The following is an 18481-nucleotide window of genomic DNA, read 5'->3' as shown; positions in this document are numbered from 1 at the left end:
GTACGACCTAGGTCCGGGTAGGACTGTTCCTGAGGGAACCGATCGGTCTATTTTTACTTCCTTGCGAGGATATGTTATTTCAAATGTTATTTTGGGTGCGTACAAAGAGGCTTGGTATGGGACCTGTAGTCTCGATTATTTCCGATTAGGATGTTGGATGGATATTGGTGTAAGGTGGATAATCATGACATATCATGCATACATTATCATTGTGGAAGTGAATTCCCACATGTGAGTTACAAGCATTGTGTATTCCTATGTTTATGCATGTGATGTGGTTATGAGTATAATGATGATTATATTACTAGATATATGGCTTATGTTGGAATAAATGGTAAGTTATGAAATTCCCCATGATGTCAATGATAAATGATGAACTGTATGCTAAAAATATATTTTATGTCTAAATGTGATATTCTGAGTAAGTCCACGCCGTCAATGAATTTATGTTCATTAGATGTCTTACTCTCTCTACTGTATTGTTCTTGTTTTGTATATATTTGTTACGCAGATGGCCAACAACAGCACGCACATACGAGGTTATCACTTCACGATGTCCCCGATGGGAAAATGGAATAGTGACGGGCACACATATACATACACAGGCCCCTGCGGTCTGTCGTTGCACATGGTGTGCAACGGGTCATCGATGATGATCCCTCAACCCTACACCTAAATTGATACTTCTTTCACCTTGCCGCCAAGGGGGCTGAGGTCTCCAGAGAATGGACTTCGGTACCCGCCAATCAGGAGTGATGGTGCTGTTTCCTCCCACGGTCATAGGACGTGGTCAGATTGTTTGGGTGCTCCATCATCCAGTAGAGCCGAGAGGAGCCGGGTTCTTGGAGGAGGTCCCTGCAAGAAGACTCTGGAGTTGAGAATGTCATCCCCTCCGAATTATGTCGCTGGATTATGGCATAATGAAGTGGAGGAAGAGGAAGAGGAGGACGAGGTCGTTGAGCTCGTCAATGTAGAGAGCTCGGTGGAGGTGATCGACCTCGTGTCTGACTCGGGAGAGGAGGAGGACCCTAGTGAGGGGTCCAGCATTCCGAGAATCTTTTGAGTCAGCTTGTGGTTTAGTCGATGTCCCCTTTTGTTTTTGGTGGGGGCTGTGTTTCTTTTTGATTTTGTATATGTTAGTGGCGGTGTAGTTTCCGCCTTTGTTGACCTAGTTTGTATGAACTAATTATGACTTAACCGATTATATGCATTATGTTATTCAGGAAATTGTGAATCAGGTTAAGTTATCATTCGATAACGATAAGTTGATTTTCCGCATTTGAGTTACTTAAAGTGATGTCCCGGAAAAGGAAGATTTGAAAAGGATGCGATTTTATATAATTCATTTCAAAAAATAAATTTACCCATTTTTCCGCAATGTTTTGTAGAAGTATTTTTCGGGGCGTTATAATATTCCGTGTAATTCCACGTCGTAAAAATGAATAATATTCATTATATGTCTTACTCTCTTTTCTTTTCTTTATGCTTGTCTTCGGTTCGCGTTCTCGTCCTGATGCATCGTATCGCGAGGATTCGGAGCTAGCAATTCTCAATATCCTAGGAGGGGACATGGAGTAGTGACGGACACCGATACATCTACACAGGCCCTTGTGCCTTAGAGCTGGAGATGGTTTATGATGGCTCTATGATGCGCTTTCCTTCACACCAGCGGACTTGGAGGCTTCTTCACCTTACATGCTTGGAGATTTGCACATACTGCACTATCCATTCAGTCTGTGATTCCTCGCGGACCCACTGTTGTTGGACCATCTATTAGGAGACGGAGTAGATACGATGTGCCCAATTCCCCATCGGGAAAGAGAGCTACTAGACGGACGCTGCCCAATCTTCAGGCAGATGCGGGAGTGAGAAGTAAGTCATAGGGTTCGTCCAATGACCCAGATGAGTAGGAGCTGGAATCCAAAGAGGAAGATTGTGTGAAGTTAGTCTGTATAGAGGACTCCATTGAGGTGGTGGATTTCTCCTCCGATTCTGAGACGGAGGAAGACCCCAGTAAGTGTTCTAGCACACTAGTTAACACCAGAGCTAGTCACTAGTAGTCATTTCCATTTCTAGTTATCCTTGAGGTGGGTATCTGTTTAGGGTATTTTGGATGTATTGAATAAACCAGACTATTATATATATTTTCAGTTTGGACCAGGATGTATTCCACTTTGCTTTTGTATAAACTTTTTCAGTTGTTTTCAATAAAGAATTATTCCATGATATATATATATATATATATATATATATATATTAAGTGGCTTTCGGTTACCACTAGGTAACTATTGTTGTCTTTTTAGCATTTTAGATTACTTAACGTGATGTCCCGAAAAGGAATCAAATGTAAATGAAGGAGTTCTACATTACCAAATTTTTTTTTTACCCATTTTGGACAATATTGTTGGAGTAATTTTCGGGACGTTACATAAAAAAAGTGTTATTGTATATTTGTAAGGTAACTGATTTGGTAGCTTATATGTCTTGCAAGGTCTTGTTGTGACAGGCTCGTGAACTATATCTTCTTCTATGCGTGATAAGGACATCACCAAATTATGTCACATGCGTTTGGACCATATGAGTGAAAAATATATGCATCTTCTTAGCGAGTAAAGTCTTCTTAGTAAACATGACATTGGTAATTTGGAGCAACTTGATGTAAAGACAACTTTCCTATATGGGGAGTTGGAAGAAGAAATTTATATGGAACAATCTAAAGATTTTATTGTTCTCGATAAGGAGCATCTTCTCTGCCAATTTAAGGGATATTTATATGGCCTTAAACAAGCTCTTAGATAATGATACAAGAGATTTGATCCTTTCATGATTCAACATAGTTATTACGAGAGTCAACTTGATGACTCTATTCATTTCGAAAATTTTCTAGTTCGATCTTTCATATACTTACTATTTTATGTTGATGAAATGTTAATTACATCACGTGACAAGTCTTTGACCTGTAAATTGAAGACGTAACTTAGTAATGAGTTTGAGATGAAAGAATTAGGTTCATGTAAGAAAAGTTTTGGTATGGAGATTCGGATGGACCATCAAGTTGGTAAATTATTCTTATCTCAACAAAAATATATTGAGAGAGTGCTTGAAAGGTTTAATATGAATGAATGCAAACATGTTTTTACTCCACTTGATGCACATTTCAAGTTATCTTCAGATCCTTACCCATGCACAGAGGAAGAGATAGAACATATGTCACATGTTCCTTATGTCAGTGCAATTGGTAGCCTTATGTACGATATGGTGTGGACTAGACTAAATTTAGCATATGTTATTAATATGGTAAGTTGGTATATGCATAATCCTAACAAGGATCACTTGAGTGATGTAAAATGGATTTTTCGGTATCTAAAAGGTAATTCTAGCTTTGATTTAGTATTTGATAGAAGCAAGACTACAAGCGATGATGTTGTCGGATATGTTGACTCATATTATAGCGGTGATATTGATACAATAAGATCTATTTCTGGTTACATCTTTATTATCTGTAATAGTGTTATCAGCTAGAAAGTTACACTTAGACCCATTGATGCATTCTGTATGACTGAAACATAATATATTTTAGCAACAAAGGGTTCAGGAGGGTATTTGGCTTTGCGGTTTGGGCAATGAACTTGGTATAACACATGGTGATCTTACATTGTTTTATGATAGTCAAAGTGTTATTCATTTGACTAAGAGTAGTTGTTACCATAATATGACTAAACATGTTTATGTAAAACATCACTTTATATGAGATATTGTTAATCTTGGTGAGGTTATGGTGGAAAAGATTCATACTTTTGAGAATCTCAACAAATATGTTTACCAAGACACTTCCAAATACTAAGTTTCAATATTGCCTAGACTTGGTTAGTCTCAACAACACTTGAATGTCCTTTGGGGCTTTATCTAGCGATGAACAACTTATTGAATTCGAGTTAAGATAAAAATTGTAAAGAAATGTGGCTCTCACTTAATAAGTTTACTACTTTCACTCTCTAGGCTTTTCTTGGAAATTAAAGTTTTGCATCTAGCCTAAGACAGCTTGCATAATATATCTTCTATAAGCATCTCCCAAGACTTGCTTCATTGTTAAGATTGAAGACTATAAAAGGCAATGCCTACATTGTTTCAAAAACATTAGAAAGTTCACAAAGTCAAACACAAGTGATTGAGCGAATATTTTACTCTTGTCCCATTTGTGAGAGAAAAATATTGAGAAAATTTATTGTATTCCCTTTTTTTACATAGTGCAACTTTATTAATGATCACTTGTAAATTTTAACTCTCACATTGAAGGATTTATTCCAAATAAATCTTGTATTCTTGTTTTTTGGAACTTACTTTTCTTTAGTTTCCGGTTGACCTAATTCTATGCTTTCCCATACCGCCATACTCCTAAGAATTAGTATAAAAGTTGTGTTGTTATTCAAAGGACAAAGATCTCCAGGGAATAATAGGTGTGATTTTGTGTTTTTAAAAGGTTAAATCGATATGGGCATTTTTATATGGATTTTTACAATGAAAAGATTTATGCCTTCTTTATATATTTGTTTTAGTTACTTATTCTATTTTGAATTAAATTTGTATTAGCCAAAGTGTATAAAGGTAACTTAAATGAAAAGTTTAATTTGTATTTTAGAGAAAGGAATTTGTGTTGAATATGATCTTAATATACATGCCAATTTTTATCTTAATGTTCCCTAAATAATAAAGTTTAACTCTGATTTTTCCTTCTATTTATTCGAAGCAAGTCTTTCGAAAAGTAAAAAAATTCTTTTAATAATTTAGCCACTTATAGATTAGTAAATTGGGTTTTACATTGGTGATCACAAATGCTAGCTCAATCACTTTTGTGCATAACACTAGAAACTGCTAAATAAATGGTTCACTCTTTCAACTCAAACATTGCATCAATGTTAGAGAAGTTTTGTTTAGGAGATACTGCCTCGACAAAAGCAAGGGTAGTTTATGTTACCTCAGAGAACAACAATCATACCTTAAATTTATTGTATCTTTCTTTGTTTGTAAGAACCATTTGCATTTTTGGGGAGTAGAGCTCAAAGAATTCCAAATATTAGCACTAGCGAATTTGTGTCTCTCAACCCGTATACAACTTTTAATATAATAAACATCCGACAACTTGTTTTAAGATCGAGAATCCTATCGATCTACATTCATAACTATAGAAAGCTCTAATTAAATTATTATAGAACTCAAAAATAAAATATAGCATAACTAAAAATATACAAATACACAACACTCATATATGAAACAAAAATAAGGAGAATGATAGCATCAATGTACTTTCCTAGTTCACCCTGCTGCAATCAACTCTTATCTGACCTTGATTTCCAGTTTTAACACCAATCCTTCCCATCTTAGTTATAGCATCAATAAAAGCACTCTCAAAAGCTGATTTATTTGAAGCAAATAAGTTAACTGTGTTCTTTGATCTTGCATCTGTTGCAAGCACTTGATCAGAAGTAAAGAGACCCATTCCTTGTTGCAGATTCTTAAAGTATTGGTTGTCAAAGGTTTGAGGTGTTGTTGGGTCCATGTTTATGGCTATTCTAGGATCAACTCTTAGAGGACAAGATTGTCTAAGTTGTAAGGCATATTGTGAATTTAGTGTTGGGTCAATTTTATTTGTGGGGCTGAAGTTGTAGATTCTTTTTGAGAAGCGGTTGCAGTGTGAGAATCCAATTGTATGTGCACCTAACACAAAACATAACAGATTTTCAGGCTTGTTGAAAAGAAAGTTTTAAATTTTATAGTATAAATGATTTAAATTGCGGACCATATCATGTGATACAATCGTAATATTATGGTTGTGGTGATCTCCACAACCATATCATACCACGTTTATATATATGACATCGAATTACAATGATATAGCCGATTGTATCATAGTATAATCACATCGGACCACATCAAACCACATCGAATTCAAAAATAAATTTTTAATCCCAAAATAATTTACAATTCAACGACCACAGTCGGCATAGCAACAACCACAATGACGGCAAATACAATAACCACAATTTAAAACACTATTTTATACTATATTTCAATTGGTGCATCAAATCAATGGAAAAAATCCTATAGTTCAATCATTACAGATTCATGTTTTTTTATAGTATCAAAATATAAAGACAGATCTTAGCAAAAGTATTGGTTAAGGAATAAAAAATGGACAGTCTTTATTAGAAAGACTCAAATATAAATTTGTTAATCATTTGGTGCAAACTGCAAAGTAAGCATAGCATGATTCTGAAATAACAGAACCTTTGAAGTCTATGTGAAGTTACCTGATAATGCAATCATATCTGTTTGGGAGAGACCATTAAAGTTAAACATGGAATTGAGCTGATCCAAATCGAATTCGGGGTGAGGAAGACGACGTTGAACACTTGCAATAGTCGATATTGTTCCATCACGCCTTCCTAATTCAACTTCATAAGATGGTCCACCGCTCTACATTATGCAATTACATAGGAATGATCGGATCATTAGTTAATGTAATGCCAAAGATTAATATGATTCAGATGTAAACTTTGTTCTATCCAGAGAGGTAATGCTTAATGTACAATATTAGGATCGGTTCAACAATTTCTGATTGCTAATGGACCTCTCTCGGTTGGATTCGAATCCAGATGAAGTTAAAATTTGGACCAGAGATAAGTTACTGAGTTTTTTAAATGTAGCATATCAAAGTAATGTAAAGAAGGCCAAAACTATACCAAATTTATGACATCCCTAGTAGCCAGAGCAAGAATATCAGCACACGAGACTTTGTTTTTGCACTGAGGATTACTATCAACAGCTGCTTTGGCCTTAACCACCGTGTCGAAGCCATCTCCGGCTAGCGAAATGTCATCAGGATGATCTTTCTCTGCTTTATTATTTGGAGATGCAAGTAAAATTGATGCATCACAGCCCTATGCAGAAATGAATCAAAATAATCAATAACCTTTTCAAAGGCCTAATAAACCAAAGTAATTGAACAATGATTAATAAATGTTACAAACACATAAATGCACAATACACAAATGCTCCTTTGAGTACAATACAAAAAACTTATGAATAATCATACATTTTCTAACATAAACCAATCTATATAATTGTGCAAAGTCAAGAGTTATTTAACTCAATCAACACCAACTTCATTGTTTGTAACATTATTCAAAGCAAAACCATGAAATCATGAAGTAGGCTTACATACCCTTACAAAGCAATCATGGAAGTGTAGTCTGAGAGTTGCAGGAGCAGTCACAAAGGTCTGCTGGAACTTCTGTGCCACCGCGGACCGAACGAGTTGTTCAACATTGGGGCATATGTTGCTGTAGAATCCGCGAGTAAGTTGAGCCGAGCTTGTTCGTGTACTAATCAAGAGAAGAAGAAAGGATGATAAAACCACAAGGAATCTAGGAAAAGCATTCATGACTAAGTTGTTTTGTTTTACTGCTGTGATCATACAAATTGTAAGGTCTATAATCTATCTTATATATAATTTACATGTGTATGTATAGTTAACATGTAATAGCAAAGTAAAAAGGGTTGCAATTTAATAAGGTTACTTCTGCTACATAATAATCTAAGAATGATTGATGAGAATAAGAACAAAGATCTGTTATATGGACAGACTGGCTAGTGACATAAGTATATGTTCTATGACTTGGGCGTAATTGAAGCTTAGAGATAGCATTAAATATTCATGTTCTATAGTCTAGCCAGAAAACTAGTTGTATGTTAATTTTAATAAAGTTTTGTGAAGCATACAATTAAAGTTTACTTATATATATTATATGTTAATAATACAACTAACTAGTTTGTTGAACAGTATATATGAAGTAGTAAAAGAAAACAATTGAGTGCATGAGACTCCCATTTAGTGAAGTTTGAAAATGATATATATGCACAATTTTACCCCGTAAGTGAAGAATGTATTAAGTAAACTGAAAGGAAATTAAAATTTGAGTTGAGGATCTAAGAAAGGGTCACTTATTTCCATCATTTTCATGATGCAAATTATAGTTGGAGAATGTCAAGATTGGCAATTTGTTCTTTTAATTAGAATGTCAACTCAATTGCATGTTAGTATGTTACCACCTCCTAACCACTCCCTATGACAGTTCTGTAGCCTCTTCTATAAAAAAAACTATAAATGAAACTTTACCTTGTTTACCTCTTTAAGTTAATATTTTTGTTCCGGCCGGTTATTCAAAAGAGAAAAAGATATTTAGAAGACTTTTTTACATTGTGATTGTATTATTTATTATTTATTTTAATCATTGTTGACTTTAAATTAAATAAAAGTAATACAAAGAAATGATGAATAATACATTTACAGAATATAAATCTGTATACTATCATGTATAGATATTATAATCTATTCAAAGTTGTTATATAGATTACACATTTTTTATAACCTATATATTTTGATCCACCGAATACAATTTGACCCTCTTATTTTGGTCCTAATGTTTCCTTGAATAAAGAAATCTTCACAAATTATTGTTTAACTTCTAAAAATTTAATTAGAATAACTAAAATAATATATTATTCGTTTTCTAATCCTTCACGCATGCTTTTTATTCTCCAAACGATTATTGCAAATGAGATTATCTATAGTTTATTGACTTTATTCTACAAACTTCATTTATTTATCTACCAAAATATAAAAATTTCACGTTAATGTTAAACCTAACATTTGTTTTCCTCAGAATCCTCACACGCACAAATCAGACCAAGTGGCAATTTTAGAGGATCAAATTCTAAGTCAAATAAACAAATATCTAAAGGTTCAAGTAGTATTGAGATTGATTTTATCAACTTTTAAGAAATGTTTAAATAGATATCCTCTAATGATTTAACAATTTTTAATGAATTTTATATTCTCAAGATAATTGATTATTTGTTTTTCATTTAAAATTTACTACTAGCATTTGGGAGTATTATATTCCTTTTTCAGTGCCGATGGAAAAGAAATTGATTGGAAGCATAGCATAATCATGGGTTGGACTTGGACTTTTTCTTGATATATGTTTGATAACTGTATTGTTATATTTTCTATTAACGTGTATTATGATATATTTGAACATACTACACTTACCCTAAGATTATGTGAACAAAATATTTAAAAGCAATGAATCATTCTAACATGTGAAAGAGTTGATGGCATTTTGGTTTCTTAATATGTCATTAGGTATTCTTTTTTTTTTTTTTTTTTCCTCATAGTATCCACACATTATAGGCAATCATGTCCGAGTCGGAAACATTTATAAATATGTAGGGTTAACTCTCTCAGCGAATATTTTTCACCCACAAGATTTAAACACAAGACCTTACTTAAAGTGAATCAAACATATACCACTTGAACCATCACTTGTAGGCTCTCATTAGGTATTCTAATGCCTATTTGGATGCACATATTTAGTACATGATATGGACGGAAAGCTTTCTAAAATTGAAATTCTCTCCTAGACCTCTAGTACTTCTAAAATGTGTTATATTATATAAAAAATGTAATTTAAAAATAAATGAAGATCTAAACCCTTAAAAAATGGTGTTAAATGTTAGCATCTCTATCTTATACTTGACTATTTGATATTTGAGATGATCTAAACTCTTCCATGGATGCTTAAAAAGCATTTTTAACGATGTTATCATTAAACATTTCTTTATAAGACCGAACTAAAATTTCTCCTTTTTTTCTCTATGGTGCTCCTTAAGTGATATTTAATTAAAGATTATTCCTTTTATGGTGTAAAGATAATGAAAGTGGAATTTTTTTGTTATCAATTATAAAGGACATATTTTTCTGATATCATTGAAGGAATTCAATAATTAAATAATTGTGTATAACCTTATTGTTCCCCTTTCTTTTTAGTATTTGCTAAATTAATTGCTAGTACTTCGTCCAATCTCTTATGCATCTTTTAATATTTCCCACACGCAGTTAGATACTATAAACAGTCTCATATAAAATTAAAATAAAATAAATATGGCTAAGTTATTCAAATTTCACTATATTAATATGCATAGCCAAAGACAATGACTAATATATGTGTAGTCAGTATCTTCAATTGAAGTAATAAATAATAAGGGTAAAGTGAAAAATACAGTATATAAAGAAATCATAAAACTATTAAATGGCATATATATAAAGATGAATACGCGTTAGAAGGTAGATGCAATGAATTTGAGTTGCTAGATAACCTATATCAACACACTACTATCTCATTTAAAGGTCTAATCTAATGTAGCAAATAACCAAAAAAAAAAGGACCAATTATTCATAGAGCATCTCCCCAATGGAGAAAAACAAACATTTCATTTTTATTTCGATTTCACACATTATTTTATAATTTATTTCAACTCCCAATAAAATAATAGCAACATATATTTTTCTTCACAATGACAAACATCATTTTTATTCTTATTATTATTGGGTCCCACAACATATATTTTTTCTCCACAACATTTACTTCTCTCGTCAATTTCCCTTGGCTAAGAACAACCCATAATTGTTCTTATTTAAGAACAAAAGCAAAAAATAAATATGATACAATGAAGAACAAACGAAAAATATACTTATTCCATTAATAACAACTTTAAGATCAACAACGGTAGATACTCTCACTGTACATTCATCTTACTATTTGGGATCTGTTTCGTATGCCTTATTTCTTCAGAAACTATTTTGACAGCTGGGTGATTACTAGATTAATAAGTTTAGTTGACTAAGTAATTGACCAAAACTAGAGAGTAGTGCTTTTGTTGATAAGAACATAAAAGAGAACAACTTTTATTGAAAAACTAAGTACATATATCCTTTAATTCATTCAATACATTATTTTCGATAAAAAATATCTTGTGGCTTCTTATAGTCAGTCTAAAAAGCTATTTTAAACAAACCTTTTTTTTTTGTATAATCCATTTACTTTAATCCTTATATGTGATTATCAGTAAATGTCATTCAACCAATTATTAATAGTGCTGATGAGATATTAATACAGGTTAATGAACCCGCAAGCAAACATATTGTATAACCTATGGGCATCGAAAATTATGACATGCCAGGCAACAATTGTACAGTACACGCTACTCCACCACCTTTTAAGTGAAATCTAAGCAAACAACAAAAGTCAAATTTGTCACAGATATGGCTTACTAGTTGCTACAGCATTTCGATGAGAAGGGATAGCCAAGGAACTTATTACTGGCATTAATTGATTAGCTAGCATTTTACATTCACACTTAACAGGTACAAATATGGTAGTAATAGTAGGGTAATTGAACTAAATGATAATGGAATAAGATGAGATGTAAACACAATCAAATTGACATCAAAATTTGAACCGATCGAGCATAACACAAAGCAAATGGAAACTATGATGACATGTTTGATAGGTATTTGGAAGGGGAAGAAATAGAAAGGGACATTAGTGTTTGATTCTTTAGTAAAGAAGAATTAATGGAATAGAAATGACCGATTCCAATCTTCTCCCGAACCCACAATATTTTCACTTCAAAACTCCCAAACACCCTAAAGTCAATTTGATCAAAACCGTCTTGATGAGACTTTGAAGTATTCGTTTCTTTAGGCTGGAATGTTTAGAAAATCATGTTTTTTAGTCATTGAAATATTTCATATAGCATGTCAATCTTCTTCTGCCATACATTTTTTCTTAGTATTATAAAATATTCACCAAGAATGTATTAAATATCATACACCGTTTATAAATAAAGAACCCACAGGGATTTAAGAACCCAAAAACTATATAGGTTCAAAAGTAATCCCTCTTGGTCTGGGCCACTAAACCCAACGTGAAAATATGTTGAATTATGGCTGCAATTTTGATTTTGCATGGCAACAATCAACTGTGGACTGTTATACTTATATGATTTGTTGAGATTGTCATGACCAAACAACTCATCATTCATTACAGGAAAAATAAAGTTCAACAAAATCTTATCCAACGTGAGTTCAACCATTGAACACAGATTTAAATGGAACATGAAGGGGAGAAATTACTTAGATACTTTCCTTTCATCATCCATCACTGTTGCAACAAGCTATCTGCAAAAGATTAGAGAAATATTTAAATGAAACAATGTTTATGTATCTTAAAGGACAAACAAATGCGGTCTGAGTAAGACCAGAGTCCAGAACTAAAGAAGATGCATTAATGGCTGAACAATCAGATGCTTACAAATATCAAAGCACATTAATCAAACTTGATTACTTAAAAGATAATTCCATTGTTTAATCAGATAACCAAATTTCAGAGTCAAGAGCTATTCTTTAACCTACGCATCATCTTAAGCAATAATATGCATCTTCTATAAAAATGGCAACTCAGACTCAAAACTAAAATGGAATACACTAGCATTATACAAATTCTATTTCTTAATCAAAACTAAAGGATTTGTAGTCATCTTTGTTGTGGCTTTACAGTTTCATGGTACAAAACAAAGAAACATGTCACACTAAAAGAAAGGAGAATAAGTTTATCCAAGTATTAAAAAATTATGCCAAGGCTTATGTGGTTCATTTTTAAGGTAATGTTAAAACTTAAAAGACAATTGAAATGTTTCATTCTTTAGTAATTTACCTGTACAGGACAAAGAACAATCTTTCAGCTGCCCTGAAGAACTCTCTGGGGATCAAGCTGCCCGCTACAATAACTTGAGGGGACAGCTGAAAGCTCTAATCTTCCTTTCCATTCTTCTCCGGGTTTCAAAGTGATGGCCTTTTCAATAGCAGCAGCCTCTACACAGAGCATATGCTTATACTCATCGTCACCAAAATCAGCCATAGCCTTCGCTTTCTTATCCCAAGGATTCCACACCACTGGAAAGATAAATAATAACTATTAGAAAACAAAAAGGTTAGAAGTGCAGTCCTTTAACTGTGAGAACTTGGACATTACAGCACAATTATAATTGAAGTTATATGTAATGCCAACAGTGGTTGGTAAAACTCGTAAGGGTGGAAAATTTCAACGAAGTTGCTCAGGGTTCAATTCCTGATAGGGCCCATTGTTGGTGGCTGGGTCATCTATAAGTGCCTCCATAAGTACTTATTGTGTCTAGAGGCCTGCCTTAACCCTAGGATGGGGCTGCCAGCTGACCCTATATGTTTATGTGCAAAAAAAAAGCATTGTATGCAATAGTACTCAGTTGATCAGCATAGACAAAGTTGTTAAGTTGTGTCAGATGAAGCTATCAATTTTGTGCTTCTGATTTTTCCAGTACTAGCTTTAAAAAAACCTACACTACTAGATTATAACCCAACCCAAGCACAAACATAAAAAATGAAGACATTGATAGGTATTTAAGTTTGATTGCCATTGCTAGCTTCAAATAGAGGTGCTTCGAAATAGTCAATTTCACTGTATTGCTACTTGGTACAACCTAAAAACTTAGAGGAAGATTTCAAACATGGAAATAAAAGAGATAAGTGCCTTTTTATTTAGAACATGAAAGCTAACTTCAACAAACATTAGTAACGTTATATCATGACACAGAAGTACTTTAAGCTATGCCCTACCAGGAAACTTCGCTTTCCACTGTACCATGTCATTCTTGTATATTTACACATCTATAAAGCACACTTGCATATTTTTAAATTATAAAGCTTCAAATAACAAAAGTTCCAATTAGTACACCTTATGAAATACTCACCTGCATCTGGAAGGCCATCTTTGCGCAAAACAAACGTTCTCTTCTTTTCATGATCAATAATTGCAATCTTTGTCGGGGTGCTGAGATATATCTTGTCAACCTATCATATCAATAAAAACAAGTATCACTTTGAAATCACCAAAACCTATGAAACATTAGTATATTAGCAATGGCTACATATATGTGCATAGAGTATGGTATTAGCACAAACAAGGTACACCAATACACAAATAGGTTACATGTGTTATTTCTTTATTTTATCCCTTCCTTCTCTAGTATTATTTTCAACGATATCACTGATATCCAGACATTGAATTGGTGGCATTGTGGCATGGCATCAACCAGCACAACCTGGGAAATGGCCACCCTTATTACAGAAAAGGTAAAGAAAGAGAAAGGGTGAAAATGAAAAAAAGAAAAAGAAAAATGAAATAAAGAAAAGATGGGAAAAGCAAAGAGTGGGATGGGGAAGAAACAGATGTTTAATTGTTTCTGTGAAGTGTGAATGAAGAGTATTAAACAGCACGCCTTTACATCGCTGGAATTTTACTTTGGTATATATATACACACACATATATATAGGGAAAACATTACTTTGGTCTTCAGGAACTATAAACTGGTCCCATAGTCTATATAACCAAACGACCCAAGCCTACAATGTTTCTCTTTTATTTATATAAATAACACAATAAGTATATAAACATTTTTTTTTATTTCAATTAATTCAATTAGTATAATAAATTCATATCCTTGATTTATGCCAGCCTCGTGCATCCGAAAACAAGATATAAAGGAAAACATACATACTTCTGATTCAAATGTTAAAGCATCCCCCTGTTCGGTAAAGCGTTCCTTGTTCTGCAAATTGTCAAGATAATCCAAGGTCTCTAGTCCCTCCACTCGAACCTCACTGAACACATGCAAATAATTGAGTAAGATGCTCTATTTATATGCCTATACTAAAAAGAAAAGAAAACTTTGTCCAGAAACTAGCCAAGACAAAGGTAATTAGAAATAGTAGGTTATATAAATATATAAAATAATGAAATATATGTGATTTGATACATCACAAAGGTTCTAACTGAACCAAATGAAAGTTGAGAAATTTAACAAAACTTGAAATTTCACCACATGAAAGAATTGTCATAAATAGATAGAGCAATAATTTGGTCTGAGACCCTCGCAGTCCAAAAGTCACAATGCAAAATTTTCCATTCACAAGACTTGAACCCAAGACCTTACTCGAAGGGAACCAAGCTCCTTGCCACTTGGACGAACAAGTATTGGTAGATAGAACAGCATTTGTGTGTAGAAACTACACTGACTTATTTTAATCTATGCTAGCACACTTTGAAAATCTATGTATCCAAACGCTGCATTTCATATAACAAAAGCCAATAAATCTAAAAGTTCCATGCCTAATTTATTTCACAAAAGAAGGAAGTCATTAAGACAAAGAGACGACGATAACAACATCTACTCCCCTCCCGCCCTCCCCCACAAATAAAACCCCCAATGAGAATGATTTAAGATCCCTTTCTACATAAATTCACCTGTTGTTGCAATGAAGTATATCAAGGAAAGAAAAGAGGGTTTGGAAATGCATTCTAGACAACTAGAAGATCTAACCATCACAACATTCAGCACCAACTAAAAGTACAATGTTCTGAATTTTCACTAAATCATGTCACGGTCATTAATGAAGGAGACAAATCAAGGTTGCAAAAAAAAGGGCAGCAAGTTGCTAAATGTGTCAACAGAATAATTTTATAAATAAAGACAACTAGACAAGTACATTAGTTCAAAACCATGATGTTAAAGTCTATGAATACAGGTTTCAAGCACTTACCTAATGTCTGACACAGAGAAGTATGTATGATAAGCAAAGGTGAAAGAGAATGGCTTCCCATCACTGTTTGTGTTCCTGATCCGAGATGTCAACATCAGATCTCCTCCAGGTCCCAGAGCTACCCTAAGACGGAACTCAAAACTACATACAAAAAGAATGGTATATAATATCGGAATGAAATATATCATAAACAATACAAACTCTGGAAAAACTATTCTTTGTTAAAGGAGGTAGTAAAAACAATAAAGGCACATATAGGTAACAAAATTTTGAATGTCTCCTACGTATACCTGTGAGGCCAAATCTTCGTGTCTTCTTCTGAGGGCTTAAGAATCAGATCAACAAAGGCTTTGTTCAAAGTAGTTGTTGGAAAAGGAGGAGGGTCATCCTCAACAGCCCATATCCGGTTTCTAGCAAACCCATGCTGGTCAAGGGTTCCATGGCTTCCAAACTGCAATTTTTGAAAAGCCATTCAGTGATTGTGATGATATCCAGAATAGATTTTAAAATTTTCCATTAAATTGTTATATTTGGTTCAATTATTATTTAAGATATCAAGTATATCATAGATTAAGTATGATGAAGAAATCAGTATCTAGAAGGAAAACAATTAAGATATCATGCTTATATCCTTCTGGGAGGAATTCGATAATCTATGATTTAAATCATGACAATGGTAACATTTTAAGAACATGGGAGCTTAACTTTCATGAGTTAGTATATGAGCTATTAACACTTTTCGCTCTCATATCTTTTTGCCCATTTTCCCTTTCTACCTTGTCTTCCAAAATAGCTTTATCATGACGAAAGCAATCATGAAAAAACAGAAATAGTTCAGAAGTACATACTTGCGGAAAGCATATTGGAATTCCTCCACGAATCGCCTTAGGAGCCTTAAACACAGCCTGCACATGTTAAATATATTAGTAAAATAAGATGAATCATAGCTTACTAACACGATAGCAGGAGTTGAAAATTTTCAAAATGACAGCCACATCACATGGGCAGACCATGTTAAAATAATAATTTAGGCCATATTCCATTAACTGTAACAATCCCAGGAAAAGGAAGAATAACGAGTTACATTTACTGCTTTTGAAGCAAATGTTAATAATATAAGGAATTGAAACATTCTACATATTAAATTCTAAGCATGGTACAATAATGATTGATATCAGTGTTATTTTAAAAGAAAAATAAGATCTCAAACCACCAAAAGATCCTAAAATTGTTAGAAGTCAAATTATTTACTCTTTCAATCACTTAACATATGAACTATGAATATATGTAGAGCAAACTATGTTTAGATTGATGGAAAAGAATGAAATGGAATGGAATGATATTAGGTCCCAACTTTTAAATATGATGGTATGCGATGGAACCTGATCCATTCCATGCAATGCAACACCTCTTTTTCTTCCATCCCAATTTGGTGTATGGGATGGAATATGATAAAACCAACTTATTCATTCACTCCATTACATCATAAAATATCAAAACAATGGCATGGTAACTTTGTTCCGTTCCACACACCACTAAATATCCAAAAACAACCTTGAAGACTTCAAAATCTCATCAGAATTTAACTCTGACATAACAAACATCTTCGATACAACATACATACACACCTTACTACTGAGAAAAAGCAATTCCTCGCCGTGGTCATTCTTCCAAGAAGTTACGTGACCACCGTACAAATACACCTGAAATGAAAATCAAGAGCTATATCATTTGTAGTTATGAACAACTTAATCCCATGTTTTTATACTCTAACTGTCTAACACACTTGTTTGCATTTTTCTCTCTCATCCATCAATCACAAGGCAAGAAAATAGAGACACTATATCTCCATAAATGTTGCACAAATCAACTTTCTCAATCACAACAACAACACACACAAAGAAATGAAATGACATCATCATCATCATCATAGTAGTCTAAGCCAATAATATAATAATACGAGTGATAATTTGGCAGTTGAAAATAGAAGCAAAAACAGTAAAATCGAACAACGAAAAAACTACAAATACTACGCAGATCTAACAATTCTAGATCGAAACAAATTAAGAAGATCATCAAAATGAGAAAGCGAGAATGGAGGAAAATCGCAGATCGCAAAATTGGAGAAAAGGAAAGTAAGTACCTCGGCGGAGGAGCCACGAGATTCGCGAAGAATGATCTTGTCGAAGCCATTGATACCTTTGGAGAAATCGACGAAAGGAGTTGAAAGTGGAAGAGAAGAAGAAGATGAAAGAGATGAAGGAATTTTATCCTTTTCGATAGAACTCATATTTGTTTATCAATTCTGAACTAGTGTGTAAGTGTTTGTTACTTGGGATGAAGAAAGAAGAAGAATGATATAATTCTCTCTCTTTTTTCTTTAGCTTTGCTTAACTTCACCGCCACGACATTAACTCATGCTTCTTTCTATGTCTATTATTTCGCGCACCTTGTCTCATTATAACACATTTGTTGTTAGAGAACATTTTTCTTTAATGCAAATTATATATATTTATGTTTGGAATTGACTCAATTAAATTTTATAAACTTTTGAGTTTTGAGTGTTCAACAAATTTAAGTGAAAGCCGCTTATCAATTTGAACGATATATATATATATATATATTACGAAATAAGATTTTTAAATCGATTGAATGAAATTTTTAATTTTAATATAGAATAAACATTAAATTCATATATTGGTATAATATATTATAAAATATTAAAAATATGTAGATATACAATATGTATATATATTGTAAACACCCAATTTTGATCGGGTAAATTACCTTTAAAATAAATTGCTGAGTAAATAGAAATTGGAGTGTAATGTTAAAGGGGTGTGGCAACTCTGTCTTAGTAAGTCCACTAGGTTAAATGTTTAACCCTAATCCTCACCCCCTTATCTAAGCCTAAACTTAGCAACTCATTAGGGGAATTCAATA

General features: G+C 33.1%; 2 protein-coding genes across 2 annotated transcripts; both read right to left on the bottom strand.

Moving 5' to 3' along the window:
• Nucleotides 1-5267: 5267 nt before the first annotated feature.
• LOC109338683 (peroxidase 45-like) lies at nucleotides 5268-7501 on the bottom strand. Its single transcript, XM_019575970.1, has 4 exons — nucleotides 7223-7501; nucleotides 6741-6938; nucleotides 6309-6474; nucleotides 5268-5715 (listed from the first exon to the last, which is right to left on the bottom strand). Exons 1-4 carry the CDS (start codon nucleotides 7472-7474, stop codon nucleotides 5309-5311), a joined length of 1023 nt encoding a protein of 340 aa, XP_019431515.1. The 5' UTR covers nucleotides 7475-7501; the 3' UTR covers nucleotides 5268-5308.
• A 4178-nt stretch (nucleotides 7502-11679) lies between these two features.
• On the bottom strand, nucleotides 11680-17984 carry LOC109338685 (putative glucose-6-phosphate 1-epimerase). Its single transcript, XM_019575971.1, has 9 exons — nucleotides 17682-17984; nucleotides 17167-17241; nucleotides 16387-16443; nucleotides 15829-15989; nucleotides 15539-15679; nucleotides 14497-14599; nucleotides 13690-13789; nucleotides 12618-12856; nucleotides 11680-12082 (listed from the first exon to the last, which is right to left on the bottom strand). The coding sequence occupies exons 1-8, from the start codon at nucleotides 17826-17828 to the stop codon at nucleotides 12642-12644; spliced, it is 999 nt and encodes a 332-aa protein (XP_019431516.1). The 5' UTR covers nucleotides 17829-17984; the 3' UTR covers nucleotides 11680-12082; nucleotides 12618-12641.
• Nucleotides 17985-18481: the final 497 nt, after the last annotated feature.

This window comes from Lupinus angustifolius, unplaced genomic scaffold, assembly GCF_001865875.1.
Source record: "Lupinus angustifolius cultivar Tanjil unplaced genomic scaffold, LupAngTanjil_v1.0 Scaffold_35_207, whole genome shotgun sequence".
Lineage (NCBI taxonomy): Eukaryota > Viridiplantae > Streptophyta > Magnoliopsida > Fabales > Fabaceae > Lupinus > Lupinus angustifolius.
This window is presented reverse-complemented; position numbering and strand designations above follow the sequence as displayed.

Excerpts from the sequence above, each read along its gene's own strand:
- LOC109338683 (XM_019575970.1), bottom strand. The coding sequence starts at position 7,474 with ATGATCACAGCAGTAAAACAAAACAACTTAGTCATGAATGCTTTTCCT. Across the intron at positions 6,475-6,740 it reads CTAGGGATGTCATAAATTTG|AGCGGTGGACCATCTTATGA; the intron begins GTATAGTTTTGG and ends TGCATAATGTAG. Across the intron at positions 5,716-6,308 it reads AGATATGATTGCATTATCAG|GTGCACATACAATTGGATTC; the intron begins GTAACTTCACAT and ends GTTTTGTGTTAG.
- LOC109338685 (XM_019575971.1), bottom strand. The coding sequence starts at position 17,828 with ATGAGTTCTATCGAAAAGGATAAAATTCCTTCATCTCTTTCATCTTCT. Across the intron at positions 15,680-15,828 it reads ACGAAGATTTGGCCTCACAG|TTTTGAGTTCCGTCTTAGGG; the intron begins GTATACGTAGGA and ends TTTTGTATGTAG. Across the intron at positions 14,600-15,538 it reads TTCTCTGTGTCAGACATTAG|TGAGGTTCGAGTGGAGGGAC; the intron begins GTAAGTGCTTGA and ends GCATGTGTTCAG.